This window comes from Octopus bimaculoides, chromosome 11 (genome assembly GCF_046866305.1).
Source record: "Octopus bimaculoides isolate indiv1 chromosome 11, ASM4686630v1, whole genome shotgun sequence".
NCBI lineage: Eukaryota > Metazoa > Mollusca > Cephalopoda > Octopoda > Octopodidae > Octopus > Octopus bimaculoides.
In genome coordinates, this window is record NC_142938.1 from 23,035,688 (window position 1) to 23,057,914 (window position 22,227).

Below are 22,227 nucleotides of genomic sequence, written 5' to 3' on the forward strand. Positions count from 1 at the left end.
TCAATGTTCCTGAGAGATTTACTAGAGTCTTGACTAGATGTTAACAGAGAAGGCAATAGTGGTGATTGATTACTTTCAGATGTTCATTATGCGCCAAGGTTTGGAAATTTCGAATGAACAGTTTTACACAATGTTTGAAGGATGCAGAGCTTGGGCCATGAATGCTGTTGCAATAATAAAGAGATCATAAAGTTAGGCTTTAGAAAGCTGAAACTAATGAAGAGATGAGGCATACTGGTCAAAAAAAATTGTTATCCCCCCTCACCTAGTTCTTTTGGTTGACTTCTATCTTAGCTACCCTCTTTCTACTACATACACAAACTAAGGTTTAAAATAAACAATCTAGCTTAGAATTTTACTTAACTTATGTGTATTGTATCTATCCTCCATAACTAACTCAAACATTTTAATACATTTTACTGGGTTTTGTATTTCAGTTCAAATTCCACCAGAATTATGGTTGTGCCAAAATTAGAAGCAATCTGTTATAGATCGCTTTCTACAAACACATTGAAAACAAAGCCATCCAGTATCTACTTGGACCCATTTGCAACTACCAAGAGCCAATTAAGGAAATTTGACATGCTAGAAATAGCACCCAAATCTCCCTCAGATCATAGCCTTCTATTTTAAAATCATTAGATGATGTGTAATGCAGGGAAACATTCATTCCCATGTACCTGTCCTGTCATTGATATGAAGCTTTTTATAGGTTCTATGTAATACTCTTTTGTTAAGATGTGCGACATACTAACATATACACCAAATGATTCAGTACACTAACATATTTTTGTAATATTCTAAATCTCAGTCAACTCCACACTACATCCCAGTCTTCTCACTCAGTTCTGCATTACATTCAACCATCCTCTCTTACTGCATGCAACTTTCTCAGCCTCAAATTAGACTCAATCTAACATTCCTAGCTTTTATTTAACTTTTACATTATACATCCAGCAGAGCAAATTCAGTTTGTTTTATTCATTTTTTTACATAAATATAAAAAATCTGATCAAAACTTAATTAAAATCTGTCTTTGATTAGATGCATACTAAAGTTCTTGATTATAATTAGGTACTAACTGACATTGTCTGATGATTAACATCATGTCAGTAATGTGTTCATAATGAAGGCAATTTAGTTCACAGTGGCTCATTCCATTCAGCTGTATATAGGTGTTTTCGTGAAGTACAGTTTACTGCCGAAATATGAGAGCTGTATTACTTGATAATTCACATCACTAAACAAGTCCATGGAGGTAAGTATCTCCATGGGCTTGGAGAGGCCAGAAGATCAAAGAGAATCGTTCCATTTTCTATTGAATCATTATAAAAAGTGACGTCTAAACAACTACTTAATGCTCTAACAGAATACTATGCTATGTATTCTAGTATTAGAATTACCAAAGGTTAGATTACTTACTGTGAACAGGGGCAGTATGCCACTCCATACCTTGTTTGGCTTCTGAAGTAACAAAGCTAAATAAAAGATGATGTGGTGCTAGAAAAGAAACCAGTTGAAAATTAAGTAAAACCTACATTAGAGTGAGATCTTGAAACATAGTAACTCACTAGCATTTCTACTTTTACATATTAATTGTGATGATAGAGGTTGTGGTGATAAATGATACTAATGATAATGCTGGAAAGAAATTTAACCAACCAACCCATCAAGTCTTTTAGATATCAACCCTAACAAGACCACCTCTGGTTCTATATAAAAAACCTCATGTTTTCAAGCATTCTTTCATACTTAAATTACAACCTTCTACCATAATTTCATATTAAGTTTAATAGTGAAAAAATTATTTTACTGTATTCCCCTAAATTCTTGATAATTATAAGAATTAATTGAAACAAATAATGTATGTTAAAAATATGGTCATAAAAGTGTTAACATGACCAGCCACATCAAATTTTGGCAAGTTCTTTATGAGAAACGCTTATTTACTCGTCGTTATCATCCTATTGTTACTGGGTTAATATTCTGACTGGCACAAGTTGGACCAGAGGGTAGTCGCTCATCAACTCTATATGAAATTATGCTGATCACTAACTACAAAATGCCAATGGTATACACTGATGAACAGAATAGGTAATACTGAACATAGCTAATGTTTGTGCATGTTCATGTGGAATGATATCCAGCACCAGATAATGTAAATAATGCTAAACTGTGGCAGACAATGTGGAAATGTACTAACAATATATGCACTATTGCCGCCACCACCACCACAAATACGAACCCTTCCAGGTAGCATAATATCATTTGATAACCCTCTTTTCAGGCATCATGTAGTGATATGGCATTTCAACACGAAGGAGATGTGGACTCCATAAAACCTCAGCCAAGACAGTTCATCTAGGAGAGTAGCAACTCTGAATTAGAACTGATAGAGTAGCAGGGACAGACAACCTACCTTCTGCTGATGGTACAATAAAATGCAGCCAGTCTTTGCAGTAAAATTTTACAAAAAGCAAAACACTATAACATGCACAACAGCAAAGATTCACCAGCATAAAAAAAATAATGACAGTGATGACAATAGTATAGGTTAAGGGTTCAATTTCCAGTAGAATTAATGGTATTTTAATATTGTAAGGATGGAACATTTCCCCAACAGGATTTGAATTCAGAATCATGAAATTATAAACAAGAATAACGGTACCATAGAATATTCATTACAGCTCTTCATACTTAGCATCAAATTTCCAGTTCTCTATCATGCAATAAAACAAAAGAGATATCATCTTGCAACATCCATATTTTCAGATTGCATAAGTAGAGTAGTTCTGCAAATTCAGTCATTTACATATGAATTATTGAAGCAAGTTACTTTTACAATTGAACACCATTACAGTGCAATGGTATAATAGCAGAAGCTATGATATTACTTGCTGTTAGGCAGGCATATGTGGTAAACAGAGTAAGCAATGTGTCTTGTTAATAAGATCAACCACAATAGACAGCTCAATATTTGAATTTCATCTGGATCTAATAAATACAACCATGAAGCAGAGACTGATTCTGGTCAATAGTCAGGCCGTGTTAAAGAAGCAAATAAAATACTCCTGTTAAACAACAATGCCTAATTTCTTAATTGATTCCTTCTGTTGTAAGCATCAAAGATAGGTTTCCAATATGAGGATAACTTTCTCCCTTCCTTGTTCTAGTCATAGAGGCCCTCAAAGCAGTCATAAGCACTACCATTCCTCCTCAAAATGAAGGCATTAAAACAAATTGTAGGCTATAAACTTTAGATTTTTAGGTTGAATTTACACACTGACTTTCTATAAACCCTATCATACCTATTGTCTTTAAAATTTCTGAAAACAAATGTGCTACATTGAACATAGTGGGACATGAACTGAACAGGTGATAAAGTTCCATGGCATTCCTGAAGATGTTGAACCAATGGATTTTTCTCAAATATTAACCACCTGGGCCATTGTCAACTTGAAAAGAGCTGACTGGAACTACTTGATAATAGTAGCAACAATGAACCAACAAGAAAGCTTCTATGTAGTTGTTCAACCTACCAGAGTAGCTACTAAATCATGCCCTATCATCTTAAAAAGGAATGACATTGGTCAATGTAATCCTAAATACACAATAAGAGAGAATGCTTTTGCTCAATCAAGGCAGGCCTGGGGCTAAACAACACTATAATGACTGCTCTAAGGCTGATATCATGACAGCCTTTGTTGAAATGAAATGAAACTGTGAAGTATGAAAAGTAATTATGCAAGTAACAGTATATGATTTGCATATAATTTGACAGCCAATAAAACAAAGGAGCTAATTTGCAGTCACTCAGTCTGATAAAAGTACAGCCAAATCTCCCTCAAATTAGATTCTATTGCCTTGAGAATGAAATGACACAATGTATAACATAGTTCTAAATACACAATACCTGAGAGACAGCATAATCATGGAAGGAATACCCTTGGGTATAGCTCTGCTCAGTTAGAAGCAACTTGGGGTTGGAGCTAAACAACAACAATACAAATAATGTCAAAAAGAAAAAAACAAGATAAATGTAAAAGAGTCAACATACCATTTTGACCCCTTCAAGAATGACTATATCTTTGATGTGGGTCATGTCAATAAATTTGGTGGTGCAATGACCAAACAGGAACTTTGTTTCAATCTGGACACCAATGGCAGTCAGAAACAAGACTGACTCTGTGTGTAGAAAGAAAGAAAATAAGAGATAGTTTGTAGTTATCATATTTCATATCATACAGTCAATGTTTATTTGATGGTTCACCATCAATCCTGCATTGTAGAGTAACACTTGAATAATCATTTGATATATGTACAAGGTCAGATAATATGGAAGAAGGGGAAGGGAATCTAACTGATTGAGATCAACACCAGTAATTATTTTATGGTCCTTCGAAGAATGAAAAATAAAGGTGATTACAGTGTAACTACATATTGTAAGTTAATTTGTCTGTCATTTGATTACACTAATATTAATAATAATGATTCCTAACATTAATATGATTCTGAGATCAATGTGCTACCCTTTGAGGTTAATGTTATAATAATAATTGTTTCTAATGTAGGCATAAGGCCAGAAATTTGGGTGACGAAGAAAATCAAATATATGACTTTGGTACTTTATTTTATTGATGTCTAAGAGATGACTTTGGTACTTTATTTTATTGATATCTAAGAGATTACTTTGGTACTTTATTTTATTGATATCTGAGAGATGAAAGGAGAAGTTGACCTTGACGGGATTGGAATTCAGAATGATTCTGTTGATTCACCACCACATTGATCTCTAATATAAGCACAAATCAAATAGAGACCAAGGAGCACTTGATCACATTGATTCCAGTATTTGACTGGTACTTAATTTTATTGATCATAGAAGGATGCAAAGCAAAGTTGATCTCAGTAGGATTTGAATGCAGAATGTAAAGAACCTGAACTAAATACTGTTAGATATTTTGTCCAAGAATTCCACCCTAATAATAATTTGTTACATAAACAAAAGACCAGAAATTTGTGAGGAAGGTATGGTCAATTATATCAGAGTACTTGACTGCCGCTAATCTTATCAATCACAGAAAGAGGGAATGCAAAATTGACACTGGTATTATTTGAACTTAAAAAAGAAGAAAATAACTAAATGCAATGATTTCTTATGTTGACACAAGGCCACACATTATAGGAGAGAAGCACAGTTAAATTAATCAATTCTAGTACCTTACTAGCACTCAATGCATTTTACTTGACAATTTCTAGCATTGATATAAAGCCATACACATTTAAGGATGATCAAATTCAACCTCATAATTAACATCCCCTGAAGAACAAAAGGCAAAGTTATCACCATAATACAAACTATTGTTTCTAACAAAAATAAAAGGCTAGAAATTTGAGAGAAGGAAGGAAACAGTTGATTATATTGACTCTAGTACATGATTGGTACTTAACATTATTGATGCTAGAGGAACGAGGCAGAGTTCTATGGCTGGATGCCCTTCAAGCAAGGTAATATTTTCCCATGGCCAGACATGTTTTTGCAGAACATCAGAAATTAAATGACACTTCTTATAAGACAATGACATTCATTTACAACTATCACACAATGTCAAGACAAGGAGACACAGACATACACATGATGGGCTTCTAAGTTTCTGTCGACCAAATCTACTCACAAGGATTTGGTTGGCCCAAGGCTATAGTAGAAGATACTTGTCCAAGGTGCCATGCAATGGAACTGAACCCAAAACCATACGGTTGGGAAACTTTATTTTCATGCTTTATCAATAATGTCTTTCCAATCTCACCCAAAAATGATTTGGTTTCACTTTCTATTGAAAGCTGATTCACATCAATCATCATCATCATTTAAAGTCAGTCTTCTATACTGGAATGGATTGGTTGATTCAACAGGATCCAGTGCACTGGAGGACTGTTACATGCTCCAGTGTCTGTTTTGGTTTAGTTTCTACAGCTGGATGCCCTTCCTAATGCCAACCACTTTACAGAGGGTACTGTATGCATTTTTCATGGTAATGGCACAAGTGAGGCCACCAAGCAACTCACAAGCCAATGATACATAACCAGCCCATTTAAGAGTACCTTTCAATCATTGGATAATAAACTACACTTGTGAAGACCTGTTGAGGCAAGTGAAATCATTGTTGTTGCCAATGACAGTACCACCTGATTGGCACCTGTGCCAGTGGAACATTAAAAGCACCATTTGAGTATGATCATTGCCAGGGCCAGTGACATGTAAGGAGCACCATTCGAGCATGATCGCTGCCAGCATCGCCTGACTGGCTCCTGTGCCAGTGGCACATAAAAAAACACCATTCGATTGTGGTCGTTACCAGTGCTGTCGGACTGGCCCTTGTGCCAGTGGCACATACAAGTATCCACTACACTGTTGGAGTGGTTGGAGTTAGGAAGAGAATCTAGCTGTAGAAACTTTGCCAGATCAGATTGGAGCCTGATGCAGCCTTCTGGCTCACCAGCCCTCAGTCAAACCGTCCAACTCATGCCAGTAAGGAAAGCAGACGTTAAACGATGATGATGATGATGTACCTGACTTGATTTTGCTTCTACTTATATTGTTAATAATCTTTGAAAAGGCACAAATTTATCAAACCCCATAGCTTATGTATAAAACTTTTATTATACCAATGAATCAAGGACTTAGATTCATAAATTCATTAACATGCTAGTTAATTACAAAAACATCATGCTAGATATCGCAAATGTTCTTTCTGCTAAGAGAAATATTTAACAGAAGCTCCCCAATTATTCTTCAATGACCTTGTACCTGAGGAAAAATAGTAGACATTTAATGCAAGAGAGAGAAATTGAAAATAATTCAGCTAAGAATATTTTACTTTTTACCTGTCAGAACTTTCCGGTATAGTTTGATAACAAAAACAGCAAGGAGTATAATGAAGAATATGTACAAACTACTGTCATCCTGAAAATAAATAAGATACAATATCAACATACATTAACATATAAATATATACACATACATAGCCATAACTACATGTATATATCTTGAGGTGGGAACAAGACTCTTGGAGTTCTGTGATACAAATGACCAAATCATCTGCAACAATAACTTCAAGAAACCTGCCAGTACCTGATCAATCTGGTGAGCACACAAGCCAGATTGACTACTTTCTCACAAGAAAGCAGGAGGGGCAGATGGTTGTAAATGCAAAGTCCTTCTCCCGTGAAGAATGTTCTACTCAACGTAGGTTAGTAGTTAGAACTGGAAGAACTTAGAGACACAAGCCAGTCTGGAAAAGAGATATATGGAAGCTTAAAGAGCAATTGAACAGTCAGAGATTTAGAGAAGTCCTAACTGAAGCATCTGATGAGCAGGAGGAAGAGGACCTATAACATACAGGAAAACTTACTGAGGGCAGGCAACAGATACCTTAGAGAGGAGTAATTACAGAATATCAAGTTGCTGGATCAGGTCACGAAAGTTACGGAAGGATTCAGATGAGAGTTAGACTAGATGAGATGCAGTTTGGCTTTATACCAAGAAGTACTACTGATGCCCTCTTTCTAGTAAAGCAGAAGTACTTAGCCAAAAATGAACTGTTGTATTTGGCTTTGGTTGACCTAGAGCCTTTTACAAGATACCTTACACTCTAGCCTGATGGTTGCAGTGGAAGCTAAGAGTAGACAAATGGTTGGTAAGAGTCATTCAAGCTATGTACTGAGGTGCCGTCAGTATGAGAGTTAGCACTGAGTACAGCAATGAATTTAGTGTACAAGTAGGAGTTCACCAGAACTCAGCTCTCTGTCCCTTCTTAATTATCACAGTTCTCCTGGTTATAAAAGAGGATTTTAAGACCAGTTGCCCATAGTCTCTTTTGTACTGAGAGCCTTGTTCTTATAGTGAAATCTGTAACAAAATTAAGAAAGAAATTGTAGGTGTAGAAGCAAAACCTGGAACCAACAGTCCTTAAAGTTAACTTAGCAAAAACCAAAATTCTTATTTCTTTATTGCCCACAAGGGGCTAAACACAGAGGGGACAAACAAGGACAGACAAAGGTATTAAGTCGATTACATCGTCTCCAGTGCGTAACTGGTACTTAATTTATCGACCCCGAAAGGATGAAAGGCAAAGTCGACCTCGGCGGAATTTGAACTCAGAACGTAACGGCAGACGAAATACCGCTAAGCATTTCGTCTGGCGTGCTAATGTTTCTGCCAGCTCGCAAAAACCAAAATTCTGGTAAGCAAGAAAACAGGCAGCATGCCTTCAGTAATTGCAGGTTTTAGTTGCTGATATTCAATGAGAAAGTAGAGTGGTAGGGTGAGTTAAATCTATATATGCATAGACACCACCTTTCAGAGTGAAGTTTAACCGGTTTAACCGGTTACTCCCAAACTTATTGATAGCATAAATGGAGGAAGATTTCTGTATCAGAGAAGTAGATGTGTGGTTTGTGTACTAGGTTGTATCAGAGTCATGGATAGTGGAGAAAAAGAAAGAGAACTGTCTTGTCATCTAGAATTATTTTTTGCCATGACAGGAAGCATAGAGAGTGCCAGCGTATCGTGAATTCACATTAACCTCAGTTGAAAGCCTGGTCTGAATGCTTGCAAATGACTGAACTTTGCTAAAGGCATCCAAGGGCCAAGTGGGTATAGTAAACCAGACAGTATGATGCAGCTACCAACAGGGATATATAAAAATTTAAAAAAAGGAACCTGCTGTGCTAAATGCAACTTCGTTGGTTCATAAGTCTGAAACATGATGTGTATGTGGTAAATAGGAGTAAAAACCTAGACCTAACATTATTTTCATAAATTGTTTGATTGAAAATATTCCATACTTATTAGTAGATGCAAAATAATAAATAATAGCTAATGACTAAACATTTCGAATATATACCAGCTGACACCATAAGCTGATTACATAACTCAAGTATGTCACATAACTCAAGTATTACACCATAAGGCCAAATACCATTCATTACAAGTTACAGTGACTACTAACTACAGTAAAACCATTTATATTGAATTATTTCAGTTCTCAAAGACTGTAAATTTAATTGTAGAAATACCTAAAGAAAACTAAAATAACTGTAATAGAAAAATAAGCCCAACTTTCAATGGCTTAAATTTTGGTGTCTAAAAGAGGATGGCATTGAGAAAATTAATGGGTTAACCGGTTACTCCCAAACTTATTTTTATTTACTCTACAATGCATTGTGAATAAAACATTATACAACACTATATAAATAAATATACCAAAAAGAAATCTATACTTTGACCTATATATGAATAATTCAATATTTATTTTATTACTCAATAACTGAAGCAGTTATCAAGACTAAATAGAATTTCAGTTTGTATTTTTCACATTATGTTCTCTATTAGGTTTTATTTAAAAACCATATTACTTCATAGAAGAATGTTATATTACATCTCTCAGCAAGATATAAACAGTAGCAGTACGGAACTGTAACATATATTGGCCAACTAAGTGTGGCATCCTATACAGGACAGTGCTACTGATGTTTATAGCCCCAGGAAAACATCTCCTCCAGTTGGCTAATGACACATTCTGTCTGATTAGTATTTGCCTTATGTGATATGCTCAGACTTGAGTTTCTGGGTGGTTACTCGTCCTCAGTGTGTTAATCATCAGTTAGTGATGGAAGCTCATTCTGCTCACAAATTACTATATATTTTTCTAGCGACTCACTGTCGCTGATCTCGTAGTAGAGAGAATGTTATATTAAATCTCTGAGTGAAATATAAACAGTAGCTGCATGGAACCATAACATATATTTGCCAACTAAGTGTGGTGCCTTTACAGGACAGTGCTACTGATGTTTATAGCCCCAGCTGGCTAACGACACACATTCTGTGTCCGATTAGTATTTGCAAGGGGAGGTTATCACTCCCATCTCTAGCCTTATGTGATACACATGGACTCGAGTTTCTGGGTGGTTACCCATTCTCAGCATGTGTTAATCATCAGCTAGTGATAGAAGCTCATTCCACTCGCAAATTACTATATATTTTTCTAGTGACTCACTATTACTGATCTCGTACAAGAGAGAGAATGTTATATCAAATCTCTGAGTGAGATCTAAACAGTAGCAGTATGGAACCATAACATATATTTGCCAACTAAGTGTGGCATCCTATACAGGACAGTGCTACTGAGGTTTATAGCCCCAGGAAGACATGTCCTCCAGCTGGCTAACGACACACATTTTATGTCTGATTCATATTTGCAAGGGGAGGTCATCGCTCCCATCTCTAGCCTTATGTGATACACACAGACTCGAGTTTCTGGGTGGTTACCTGTCCTCAGCATGTGTTAAACACCAGCCAGTGATAGAAGCTCATTCCACTCGCAAATTACAATATATATTTTTCTAGCAACTCACTGTCACTGATCTTGTAGAAGAGAATGTTATAATAAATCTCTGAGCAAGTAGCTGGTGATTAACACACGCTGAAGACAGGTAACCACCCAGAAACTCAAGCCTGTGTGTATCACATTAGGCTAGAGATGGGAGTGATGACCTCCCCTTGCAAATACTAATTGGACACAATGTGTGTCATTAGTTAACTGGAGGAGATGTCTTCCTGGGGGTATGAACATCAGTAGCACTGTCCTGTATAGGATGGCACACTTAGTTGGTAAATATATGTTACGGTTCTGTACTGCTACTGTTTACATCTCGCTCAGAGATTTGATATAACATTCTCTCTCTTCTACGAGATCAGTGACAGTGAGTCGCTAGAAAAATATATAGTAATTTGCAAGTGGAATAAACTTCCATCACAAGCTGGTAATTGTTGGATTTTTTCAGCTGCTGCCTTCGTGAGTTCATTTTGCAGTAATTCTAATGTTATGCTTCTACTGTTTGTGCTTTATTCCATTGAATTGTTGTTGAACCTGTGAAGTTTGAACCTCGGTTGTTTTGTTAACAGTTGTTTTCACCCTGCAGGGCAGAAAGTTCTGTTATGTTGGAGAACTGCGAACTTTGATTTTTGCCCTTTTACAGGGTAAAAATTGTTCTGTTTAAAAATTATTTTTTGTAAAAGACAATTTTTTGGCAAAAAGTTTGTCAATTTTTGAAAACACTTTTTGAAAATTTGTGTGCTGTTAAAGGAATTTTGTATTTAATATGGAATTTTGGACTTCCCAGAGGGCAAAAAGGAAGGTGCAAAACAGGTTCAGAAGGAAAGACCCAGTTTTTCAGCTGCCATTGGCAGCAAGCAATATGGTGAATTTGAATGTATCTGTCGCAGAATTATTTAAATACTGGAATATGATTAAGAAATCAGGGAGTGATACGAAGTTGCTCCCTCCTTAAGATATACTACAGAATATAGCTGCCAAGACTGTGGTCTATAAAACGTACAGTCTTAAGGAGAAAAAATGTCTGTCAAAAATGAAGTAATTCAGAAATGCATGCAACCCATCTGGAATAAAACAAAAAATGTCAGAGGCAGTATAAGAAGCGCTACAGTGGAGGTACAATTCACTGATGAGAGTACAGCAAAAGAACTGTTGACATTAACACTGAGAAATGATGAAATAATTCTCCAGCCAACTTATCTAGGCAAGAGAATGGTGAAAATTAAAGTGAAGGAGATTCCGGTTGGTTTGGATGTGTTGTGGTTTGCAGCAGCCATAACATACGACATGGAAGAAAAAAAAACGTCAATACTACAAATACAGAAAAAAGGAAAGGCCACTGCCTTGAAATGGTGGTCCAAGCCAGCCCCGAAATCCTTGAAGGACTTCCCGATAGGGTGTTCATAGGGAAGGAGCTGAGCATAAGAGTGAGTGTTGAAGGACGTAGGCCACGCTATTTTAAGTGCGGTGAAAAAGGTCACGTCTGCTCAGAATGTAAAGAAAAAAAGTGCAAAGCCCCTCTTCAACAAAAATCTAAAGATACAGAAGGAAAAGGAAAGCAACCAAAAAACAAGCAGAAGTGCCCAAGGAAAGCGAACCAATAAGGCAAGAAACACCAACCACAAAAGAAGAAATAGGATTTACATTAGTGAAATTTCAAAAAAAGAGAAAAGGCCTCAGTCCCAGACTCCCCTCCCCATACAGAAACACCTAAAGCAACCGCAGACATACAGGAAAAATCTCCTTACACCATCCCCCTGTTAAAACCCATCTCCAAACCCCACCCCAAAATACAATACAAAATTGTATCATTTAAAGACAGCAACAAAGTTTTGTCATGAATTATACGTGCACACCATAAAGCACAAGTGTACAAAGCAAGCCAAGACTTGCCACCTCACATTCGGATGGCCAGGATGGAGGCAAGTTTGTTCAATGAACTGACACAAAGATATAAAACAAATTTTGTTGTCTGGGGAGAGTCATATTGTTTTAATGTTTTATTATCTAACACACTCACTGGTTCTATTTCCACTCATTTATTATTTATATTTTTCCTTCCAAAATTTTCGTTGCTTTTGCAACCTTGTCATTAGATGCTGAGAATCAGGTACAACAATAGGTATGTATGTATACACACATGCACATGTATAAATATGTCTATGTATGTATATATACACACACACACACATACATATCTTTTATGTTTTACTGGTTTCCGGCAGAAACTGAGGCCATGTTAGAGCACTGCCTTGCAGTGAGTTTGGGTTTCTTTACTGTACTGTTTTTGAAGTAGTTGGATGGAACTGCTCTTTGTTCCTCCTGCAGTGTTATGGGTTCATCTGGTATCTCATAAAAATTTGTCCAGATGCTGTTTGAAGGCCTCCACATCTACACCTCACAAATTTATGGGGTTGTCTGGCAGAATGTTGAACATTGTGGACCCTTGAAATCCAAGCAGTTACAGTACTGGGGCCTAATTCTAGATGGAGAAGACAGGATCTTTGATACTACGCAGTGTTGTCTAGTTCAATGGTTGATATAGCTGCCAATTCCAATTTGGGAGCTAAACTTTCCAGGATCTTCCACATGTATATCACTGCATATTTCCTATGCCTTTTCTCTAGAGAGTAGCACTTCAGTTCTTTAGCCTTTCCCAATAGCTCATCTGTTTCACCAAGTCAATTTTCTTTGAGTAGTGGCACTGGATTGTCTCAAATTCTGCCACCAGTTCGATGCTCTGCAGTGACCACAGTTGGGAGCAGTGATCCAGATGACTGAGAATGAAAATTCTCCATAGGAGCAGCATGGCATCCTTTATCCTAGTTGTGAATGACCTCAGAACCCATCCAACTACTCAATCTAAGTATGGAATGTTGCATCATTACTCATGTGAATTCCCAGGTCACTGACTGACTGACTCTGGGATTGCACTACCTCTGGTCATGCATGCCAGTTTCATCAGCCCATTTGTACATCGCATTCAGGTCATTTTGCAGTTTTAATATGTCATCAGGGTTCTTGATAGCTTATGAAAGTGTCTGAGAGAGCCATCACAAACAGTAATGGTCCCAGCACAGTTCCTAGAAGAACTCTGCAGTGAAATGATGTCTTCCCAGAGAGAGCACCACTGGCTGCAACTGTCTGACTTCTGCCTTTCAAAAAGTCATGCAGCCACTCACCCAGTTTTCCAGTGATACAAAAGTCACGCAGTTTGTGACATATCTCATGATTAACTTTGTCGAAGGCTTTGCCATAGTCAAGATATATCACATATACATTTGAGTAGCTGAGCTGCTGGGTCAGTACCCAGTCATAATGCTGTAGTAGCTGTGTGAAGCAGCTCCTCCCTGAACAAAAGCCATGTTGTGTGTTTGCGAACAAGTTATTTTCTTCCAGAAATGTGATCGGAGATCTTCTGACAATGCACTTCATGACCTTGCTAACATGAAGTCAGAGAAGCCTGAAATTTTTAGCATCTGCTCTTCTTTTAACAGTTTGGGAAGTTTACCGCATGCAAAAAAAAACTCTGCAAAAGTATCTGCAGTAGTTTCGCAAGAGCTTTCTTGCATGTTTGACATCCATCTGGGCCCACTGCTGAGTTTGAATTCATCTCCTCAATGGTTGATATTGCAACTTCTTTTATGTTGATGAAATCAATGGTTGGCTCTTTTCCAGGTAAATCTGCAGTGTTAAAAAAGTTATCAGGCTTGCTTATTTGCAGGCTCCCCAGCAGATAGGTGAAGACACTTTGGAATTGTTTATTTAGCACTTCACCTGTCCTCCTGTAGTTAAAGAGCCTTCTGCAAACAGTGACTCTATCTTGTAGAGCACCAAGGCAGATTCTCTCTCAAACATACAGAAAGCTTTAAAGATTCATTTCTATATTTTCCACTGTCCTGGTTTTTCTTTCTACTCTTTAATTTTCATGGGAGAGTTTGAGTTTATTTTCAATATCTAAAAGTGCCTTTTTGAGGAGATATTTCTTGCTGTCATTAAGTTACTTGTTTAAGCATTTGGAGATCTTTATTCTCTTCATCTCATAAGCACTTTCCTGTTTTGTATGTAATGACTCTCTGGAACAAATTTAATGTATATGGATCACATTATTGACATAAATTCATTAAGTTTCATATCAATGGCTTCCATAGAGAGACTTTTAAGCCAATTTTGCTAGAGTATCTGTTTTTCAATTGACTGTCAGTCAGCGTTGCAAAAGTTCAAACTGGATAGGGTTTGGGTGCTATCTGTTTAGAATACATCATTAATTAGTTTTGGACCATACATCAGTTCTGCTATGTTGTAGTCCAAGAAGATTGTTGGTGATATCTTCATATTGTGGATAAGTTCTACATTGCTGGTGAAGCAGAGTTTTAATATGTTATTGTTTCTGGTTGGGAAGAATATGGTTTGCTGCATGAACAGCATTTTTGTGAGATCAAGTGAAGATCATACTCGATTGTGCGATTTGCATGTCATTCCTGCAATTATGGCACTTTCTAGCCATTTAATGTTGGGGAAGTTGAAGTTATCTATTATTTATTATTATTATGGCCAGATTTCATTAGAAGTACATTAACACATTGATCTAGTTTTGTTAGTACTTATCATAGTAAACCTTTCCTCAAATTTCCCACTGTGAGTTGAGGCATCAGGTGGGTGATATAATGTGCACATGCATATATGTATATACACATATACATGTACACACACATATATATGTATATACAAAGACACACATATGTATATACACATAACCATGCACATATATACATAATACACACACACATATACATGCACATATGCATATACACATAATACACACACATACTTGCACACATATATATATATATATACATGCATACAGTCCTGGATTTACCATTATGCTTAGGGATGCATAAGCACAGGGCCCTGTTGACCAGGGAGCCCATCTTTCTGCCCCCCAAATTTTTTACGGTGACCTTTTCAAATGTCAACATTCCCTGGGCCCTGATAATTCAAAAATTTGACTAAGACTGGTTTAAAAAAAAAAAATAATGATTTATCCGGTAACACAATATTTTAACTACTACTAAATTTCTTGAGCATGTATGCCTGACTGTCCAAGTAAGGGGCCTCATTTGCTCTAAGTCCAATGCTGCATGCACATATATACATACATACATGTGTGTGTGTGTGTGTATATATATATATATATATATATATATATATATATATAGATTCAAGGTGAATATGGTATGGTATTATCCATACAATTCAAAAATAAGGTGATTAAAATCAAAATAAGCAACAAGGATATTCAAAGTTAATGCAGCAAAGTTACTGCATTAACTTTGAATATCTTTGTTGCTTATTTTGATATATATATATATATATATATATATATATATAAATGAGAATGTCTGTGTGTGTGTGTGTGTGTGTGTGTGTGTGTGTTTCCCTAAAACTCGAGAACTACACAACCAATTTCATTCAAATTTTACACATGCTTTACTTAGGGTTCAGGTTGTGTTTTAGTCAAAAAATTTTTTTAACTTCTTGCATAGTTCGAGCACACAGCAACATCATATCTCCTCCACTATTTAAGTATTATGTGTCAAAAGTGAAACAAAAACATATATATATATGAACTGTATCGTATGTAGATTTAGCCCACAAACGAACTGCAAAACCAGAAATGTGGTCTATAGTATAAGATGTACAGAGGGACGATGCAGAAATAAGACAATGACATATGTAGGCGAAACAGCAAGGAGCATAGGGGAGCGGGCAAACGAACATTGGAGGGAACAACTCATCAGTTCTGTACCAGCACGCTGAGCAAGAACATAGAGGCTCAATCAACAACATAGACATTAAAATCTTATCTACACATAGCAGTGATGCAGCACTTAGACAAATTACTGAAGCTACACACATAATAGAAGAGAAACCTAGCCTGAATAGGAAACTAGAATGGAACACTAACACACACCACTAACAAACCACAAACCACAGCATGTGACAACATGTTACCCATAAACCAATAATAATATGAACAAAGTATAATACAATACATAGATAAACAAATGGAATTAAATACTACATACGTTAACAAAATTTAATTAAACACAAAAAAAAACACACACACATGAACAAATAAATAAATAAATAAAAACAAATACAATAGGAATACAAAATGGCTGATAGTTAGCAAGGTGAGACACACATAAGGAAGGAAGGAAACAAAGGACCACTGATGAGGTCACAGAAGTGTAACGAAAGAACTCTGGCCGAAATAAGATTAAGATTAATGTAATATAAAGCTGAAGCAAATTAACACCAAATATACAGTGCGTGTGTTTCTATTGGCTAAACTGGCAATATGACCATCCCCAAGTACAACAATATATATATATATATAGAGAGAGAGAGAGAGAGAGAGAGAGAGAGAGAGAGAGAGAGAGAGAGAGAGAGAGAGAGAGAGAGAGAGAGAGAGAGAGAGAGAGAGAGAGAGGGAGGGAGAGAGAGAGAGAGAGAGAGAGAGAGAGAGAGAGAGATGTATATGTAAACGTATATGTATAGATATATATATATATATATATATAGATCTACATGCATACATGTATATGTATACATATGTATAGATGTATATATATAGGTGTACATCTAATATGTACACATATATAAATGCATACAGATATCTATACACCCATACACATACATATGCACACAAACACACACATTAGTCATTTGTTTTCTTATCCAAAACTACGTCAAAAGTATTGAATGGATCTTTAAGAAATTTAGAAATTATATTCTATGCATGATGGCCATAACCCCCATGAAAATTCATATATTTTTGATGTTGATGAAATTTTAACCATGCATATTACACACAAATAAAATAATATTTCTAAAATTTTTTCTTCTTAGAAGTTACAAAGACCCCTTCATGGGGACTTCACACCCACAATTTAGTCATTTTTCCTAAGCAAAGACGAATACAGTTGTACCATTGGTAACTATAGGGTCACCCGAACATAACAGATGAGCATTATTTGTAATTCAACGGTACAACAGTGTAAGACTATCATTTCAGATATACTTACATTGTGATTTCTGCAATGTGGTGCATAAATTGTCAAGTAAATGAGACTTTGCCTCCACTGATTCACTTGCAAAGTGTTGAGTAAAATTATTTCGTTGCAGACCTCCTTTCAGTCTTTTTATTATCACTGCGACACATATAGTCCCCAATTGGTAACATTGATGTCAAGGCCTTCCCAGATAAGTGACTGGTTGTTCTAAGACATTTATTGATTGTAAATATTTTCTGCACAGTTACCTATCGGTATAGTGGTCATTTGCAAACTCCAGAGGCAACACTTTCATTTCCCTTTACTCCAAACGTCACACATTGTTGTTTCAATTGGGTCATGCCCTTCCAATTGCTATAAATCCATAATGCATCTTAAAGCTGTGCCTGTCACCTGTATGGTGAGGAATCCTACATTGGGGAGTAGTAATGACTAGGCTACGGTAGCTGACTGATTATCGTGATCATTCGTCTTTTGCTTTCCTGTAGCTTTGCTCTCTTTTTCAAACCCAGTGAACATACATATATTTCCTATTTCAAAGAAATTCAAACAATACATATTACACACAAGTTAAAAAGATTCCCAACAATTAAACTTCTCTGGTTGACATTAATACACCCATCACCAATAGGAGCCTTAACTCCCACATTTTTCAGGAGCAAAATTCTTTTAGGGTCCATGTAGTGTCTTAGGCCAAAAAAATTTTTAACTTCCTGCATAGTTCGAGCCCACAGCAATATCATATCTCCTCCACTATATCAGTATTACGTGTCAAAAGTGAAACAATAACATCACTCTACTGTAATGTCAGATACTTTCACTCTAGCACTGAAACTATTTCATTATTTCAGTATTACCTATCAAAAGTGAGACAATAACATGTCGCTACTGTAATTTCAAATATTTTCACTTTAATACTTTCAATTTCATACTGAAACTATTAAAGTGAGACTATACTCTCACATATATACAGGCATACTATAAGACCCAAGTTAAAAACATTCCCAACAATTCAACTTCTCTGGTTGACATTAACACCCCCACCCCCAATAGGGGCCTTCATTCCCACAATTTAGAGCTCTATGAGCTCCATTTTGCAGGAGCAAAATCTTTTTTACAGGTTCCAGAACACTGAAATTTTGGAATATGCGCATAAAGATCAATAGTATGGGATACGTCTCATGATTAGAATTTTTTTAGGGTGTGTAAAGAGGGAAAGAACCCTCATGTGCAATTTTGATGAAATTCGAATCATGTATTCCAGTTCCTTACAGAAAATATAACAGAAAAGTCTCATTTTTCAATTGCATGTAACACGGGCAACGCCGGGTATCTCTGCTTCGTTCCGTTGTCTGTAGTTTATTGTTCTAACGTCCTGTACCCTGATATGCATGTCTATACACATGTAGATGTGAGTATGTACATATATGTGTGTATACATGTATATATATTCTTTGTATTATATATATATATATATATATACACACACACATCAATGCACATATATACACACAAACATACATACAATGTTCAAAATTGCATAACCCTAACCCTTATTATGAAAACCATGAAATATTTAAGTTTTTATCGAGTACTCTCTTAAGAGCCATAATGAATGAAATGCTGTTCTCACATCTGGGACAATGCTGTTATTGCACACATGAACAACCTAGACTTCATCCAACTAATTGGCAAAATTTCATTCACCAACCCAATAGTCTTTTCTTTTATTTGCCCACAAGTACACTATTGCCTCAGTATCCCTTTTCTACAGCTATTACAATAGCCTCGGCTCGTTTTAACTAACTTGTTGCATATCACCATCACACAGGTCAAGCAGTCTCTCTTGTCACCCATACTGTTTCTGTCCTTTGCATTAACCACTTGTACTCCATAATTCTTCACCTACAGAAGTTCAACTCTCAGAAATTCTCTTCCCACAAACGTACACTCACAAATTCGTTAAACTGAACACTTCCTATAGCAATCTGACTAGCCCCTGGGCTGCAAAAGTCACGAGCATTACTCACCCCACCTAACTAAACCATTCAAAAGATTGTCTGAGAGCATGTTTTGCATTACTAAATGATGCTTTTGCTTTCTAATTCATTAATAAATAAGCAAAACATTATTCAAAGTATATGGGAAAACATTTCATTTAGGCATGCTTCGTTAAACAAATAAGTGGAATAACTGCTGCCCTGTTTAACGAGTTTCTTTCTTCTAATTCTATTTACATAAGAATACGCCTTGTACGTGTCTGGTACTTCATTTCATCGACCGCAGAAAGATGAAAGGCAAAGCTGACCTCAGCGAATCGGAATACCTGGTTTGTGGATGTAGATATTGTATTGCTCTTTTATTCGAAGAAAAATTAATCGAGCTATTAACCGAACTAGTAGCCATCTTCGATCAGGATAGATCTTGAACTCAGAAATGAGAGATGAAACTAAACTATGCTAGGCATTTAGTCCAGCGACCTACCTTTTAACAGACTGATGAGATAGACAGAAGGATAAAAATGAAGGAAATGTTTGTGAGAGAGAAAGGTAAAACCAGACTCTTAAAAAGGTGAGACAGAAAGATAGAATAAAGGAGACGCAGCAGGTAGAGTTAGAGAATTGCTATGTAGACAAGTCTATATATATGTGTGTACGTGTGTGCATATATACACGTCTATGCGTGTCTGTATGCATACATGTGTGTGCAAGTGTATGCATATGTGTGTGTGTAGTTGTAGTCGCTGCAGTTTTAGTATAGCTGTTCCTTCAAGTCCTATAACTCACAAGAAAGTAAATGGGTGGGCTACAAAAATGTGAAAATTTGAAATTTAGAGAGACAAAAATATCGCGGAATCGTTAAAAGAAAAAGAGAAACTACCTTTTCCTTTCATATGAGATATGGGACTTCGAAGGACAGTTATATATATCACCATCATTATCATTTAACATCTATGTTCCATGAAACATGACTGGACGGTTTAACATGAGCCGATGGGCCCGAGGACAGCATCGTATTCCAGTGTCTGCTTTAGTATAGTTTCTACAGCTGGATGCCTTTCCTAACACCAACTTCACAAATATCTGCCTTTAAAAATTTTTTTTTTTTTTTTAGACATCAGTACTAGTAAGGTTGTCATACAGCTTCCAAGACGGGGCAGTTTTACGCAAGGAGACGAGGGGTAAGTATAAGAGAAAGGGCTAAAGCAGAACAGGATAATTGCGGAAAAGGAGTTACATGACACATTTTAGAAAAGGTGGAGAGTAATCGAGTGAAGCAGAAAGAAAAATAAAACAGCGGTGAACAGAGGTATCTAGGTGGACCCTCAAGGTACGAAGTGGAAAGAAACGAGAGGGACAATGGGAGAGGGTGGAGGTTGCAAGATAGTATGAGGGAAGTAGTTTTCCCTTTCCCAGGAACTTTGCAACACTAATTCATTAGCATTCAATTTTGCTATATTCGTGAAATATGTTCTGTAATTTATTTCATGAAACTGCAATTCCATATATTCCAGATATTTTGATTTGCTGTAGATTACATACGTGAACAGGGTAGTGGTCGAGGGTTGATCAAATATTACCCTTACTATGGGCGAATAACATTGCCTTCATTCTTATTGCTATGAAAATATTTTCCTTTATTTAAAATTCTAGTGATTTTCATTTCCAAAGTCCCTAAACAGTGAAACATTATTTTGAAAAGTCATTGGTTTTCCTGTAAATCTGAGATTTGAGTTAAAATATGAAATTTTTACAGCCACCGAGTAATTCCTCTATTTTCAACTCATTTTATTTACAAATTGGTAATCTCAGACAGATCCATTTTTGCTAAAGGTTTCTTGGAGCGCTGTACTATTGTACAAATAATAAAAACAGAATGAATTAGTTTGCGTTAGCACATGATCGTTTACAAGAAATAGAGAAGATAAAATTTTCTTCAAAATAATAATTTTTCTGAGCCCCCAAAAATGAAAAAGCGCTTTAATTCATTCGATTTCGAAACTCAAAACGATACACTATGAAATGGAGGTATTATTGTGGAGTTTTGGAGTAGAGAGAAGACACGACGGAGCCAGAAAAAAAAAAAGAAAAAAAAAACACGCACACACACATACATAGGTTCAATAGAGAAATGAGCCTGAAAAAGATGACATGGATGTAGAAGAAAAACAGAGGTGAAAAGAAGCTGGGAGATGTAAGAAACTTGTGATACAATCAGCTGGTCTAATATGAGAGAGCGAAAGAGATTGTGCTATTTACTTTCAATGGTTACATTGCAAGAGAACGCGACTGAGCCGTATACGGCCCACATAGAAATCAAATACAATTTTTACCCATTCAGAAAGGTTCACCAAATAAGCAGCAAATGTCAAGAAAGGAGTAGAGTAGAGCATCCGGAATAAATGTATCTGCGGGTGTTCGATGATAAACTCACTTCCCTGTTTGCCGTAATCCTTGTGGGTGAAGCGAACTTCATGCCTGAGCATTGTCACAAAGTTAGACAAAACCAACAAAGTGACAGATAACGGAGTTACTTCTTACTGTAAAAACGAAATTCAGCAATAAATATGAAAAGTGGGTGATTGCAGTAGAGTTCCGGTAATATTAGTGACGTAAAACAGAGTTGTTAAGGTTAATTAAGATTTTGTAGTCAAAGTCGTTCCTATGGACGCCTCTACACCGACAGTCGATAGGCTGAGTCGCCATGTCATTTCTTGCTATACCGGAAATATCCGATCAAACCCGAAATAA

The 22,227-nt window shown here is 36.3% G+C and overlaps 1 protein-coding gene across 2 annotated transcripts; it reads right to left on the bottom strand.

Annotated features, from left to right (window-relative positions):
- On the bottom strand, positions 1-22,225 carry LOC106879936 (phosphatidylinositol N-acetylglucosaminyltransferase subunit H). 2 transcript variants are annotated; one of them, XM_052971620.2, is made up of 6 exons: positions 21,810-22,192; positions 6,886-6,964; positions 4,058-4,185; positions 2,669-2,719; positions 1,423-1,500; positions 1-164 (listed from the first exon to the last, which is right to left on the bottom strand). In XM_052971620.2, exons 1-6 carry the CDS (start codon positions 21,960-21,962, stop codon positions 87-89), a joined length of 567 nt encoding a protein of 188 aa, XP_052827580.1. In that variant the 5' UTR covers positions 21,963-22,192; the 3' UTR covers positions 1-86. The 2 variants fall into 2 exon arrangements, with proteins under 2 accessions (XP_052827580.1, XP_052827582.1); XM_052971622.2 differs by lacking the exon at positions 2,669-2,719 and having other exon boundaries at positions 21,810-22,225.
- Between the last annotated feature and the right edge of the window lie 2 nt (positions 22,226-22,227).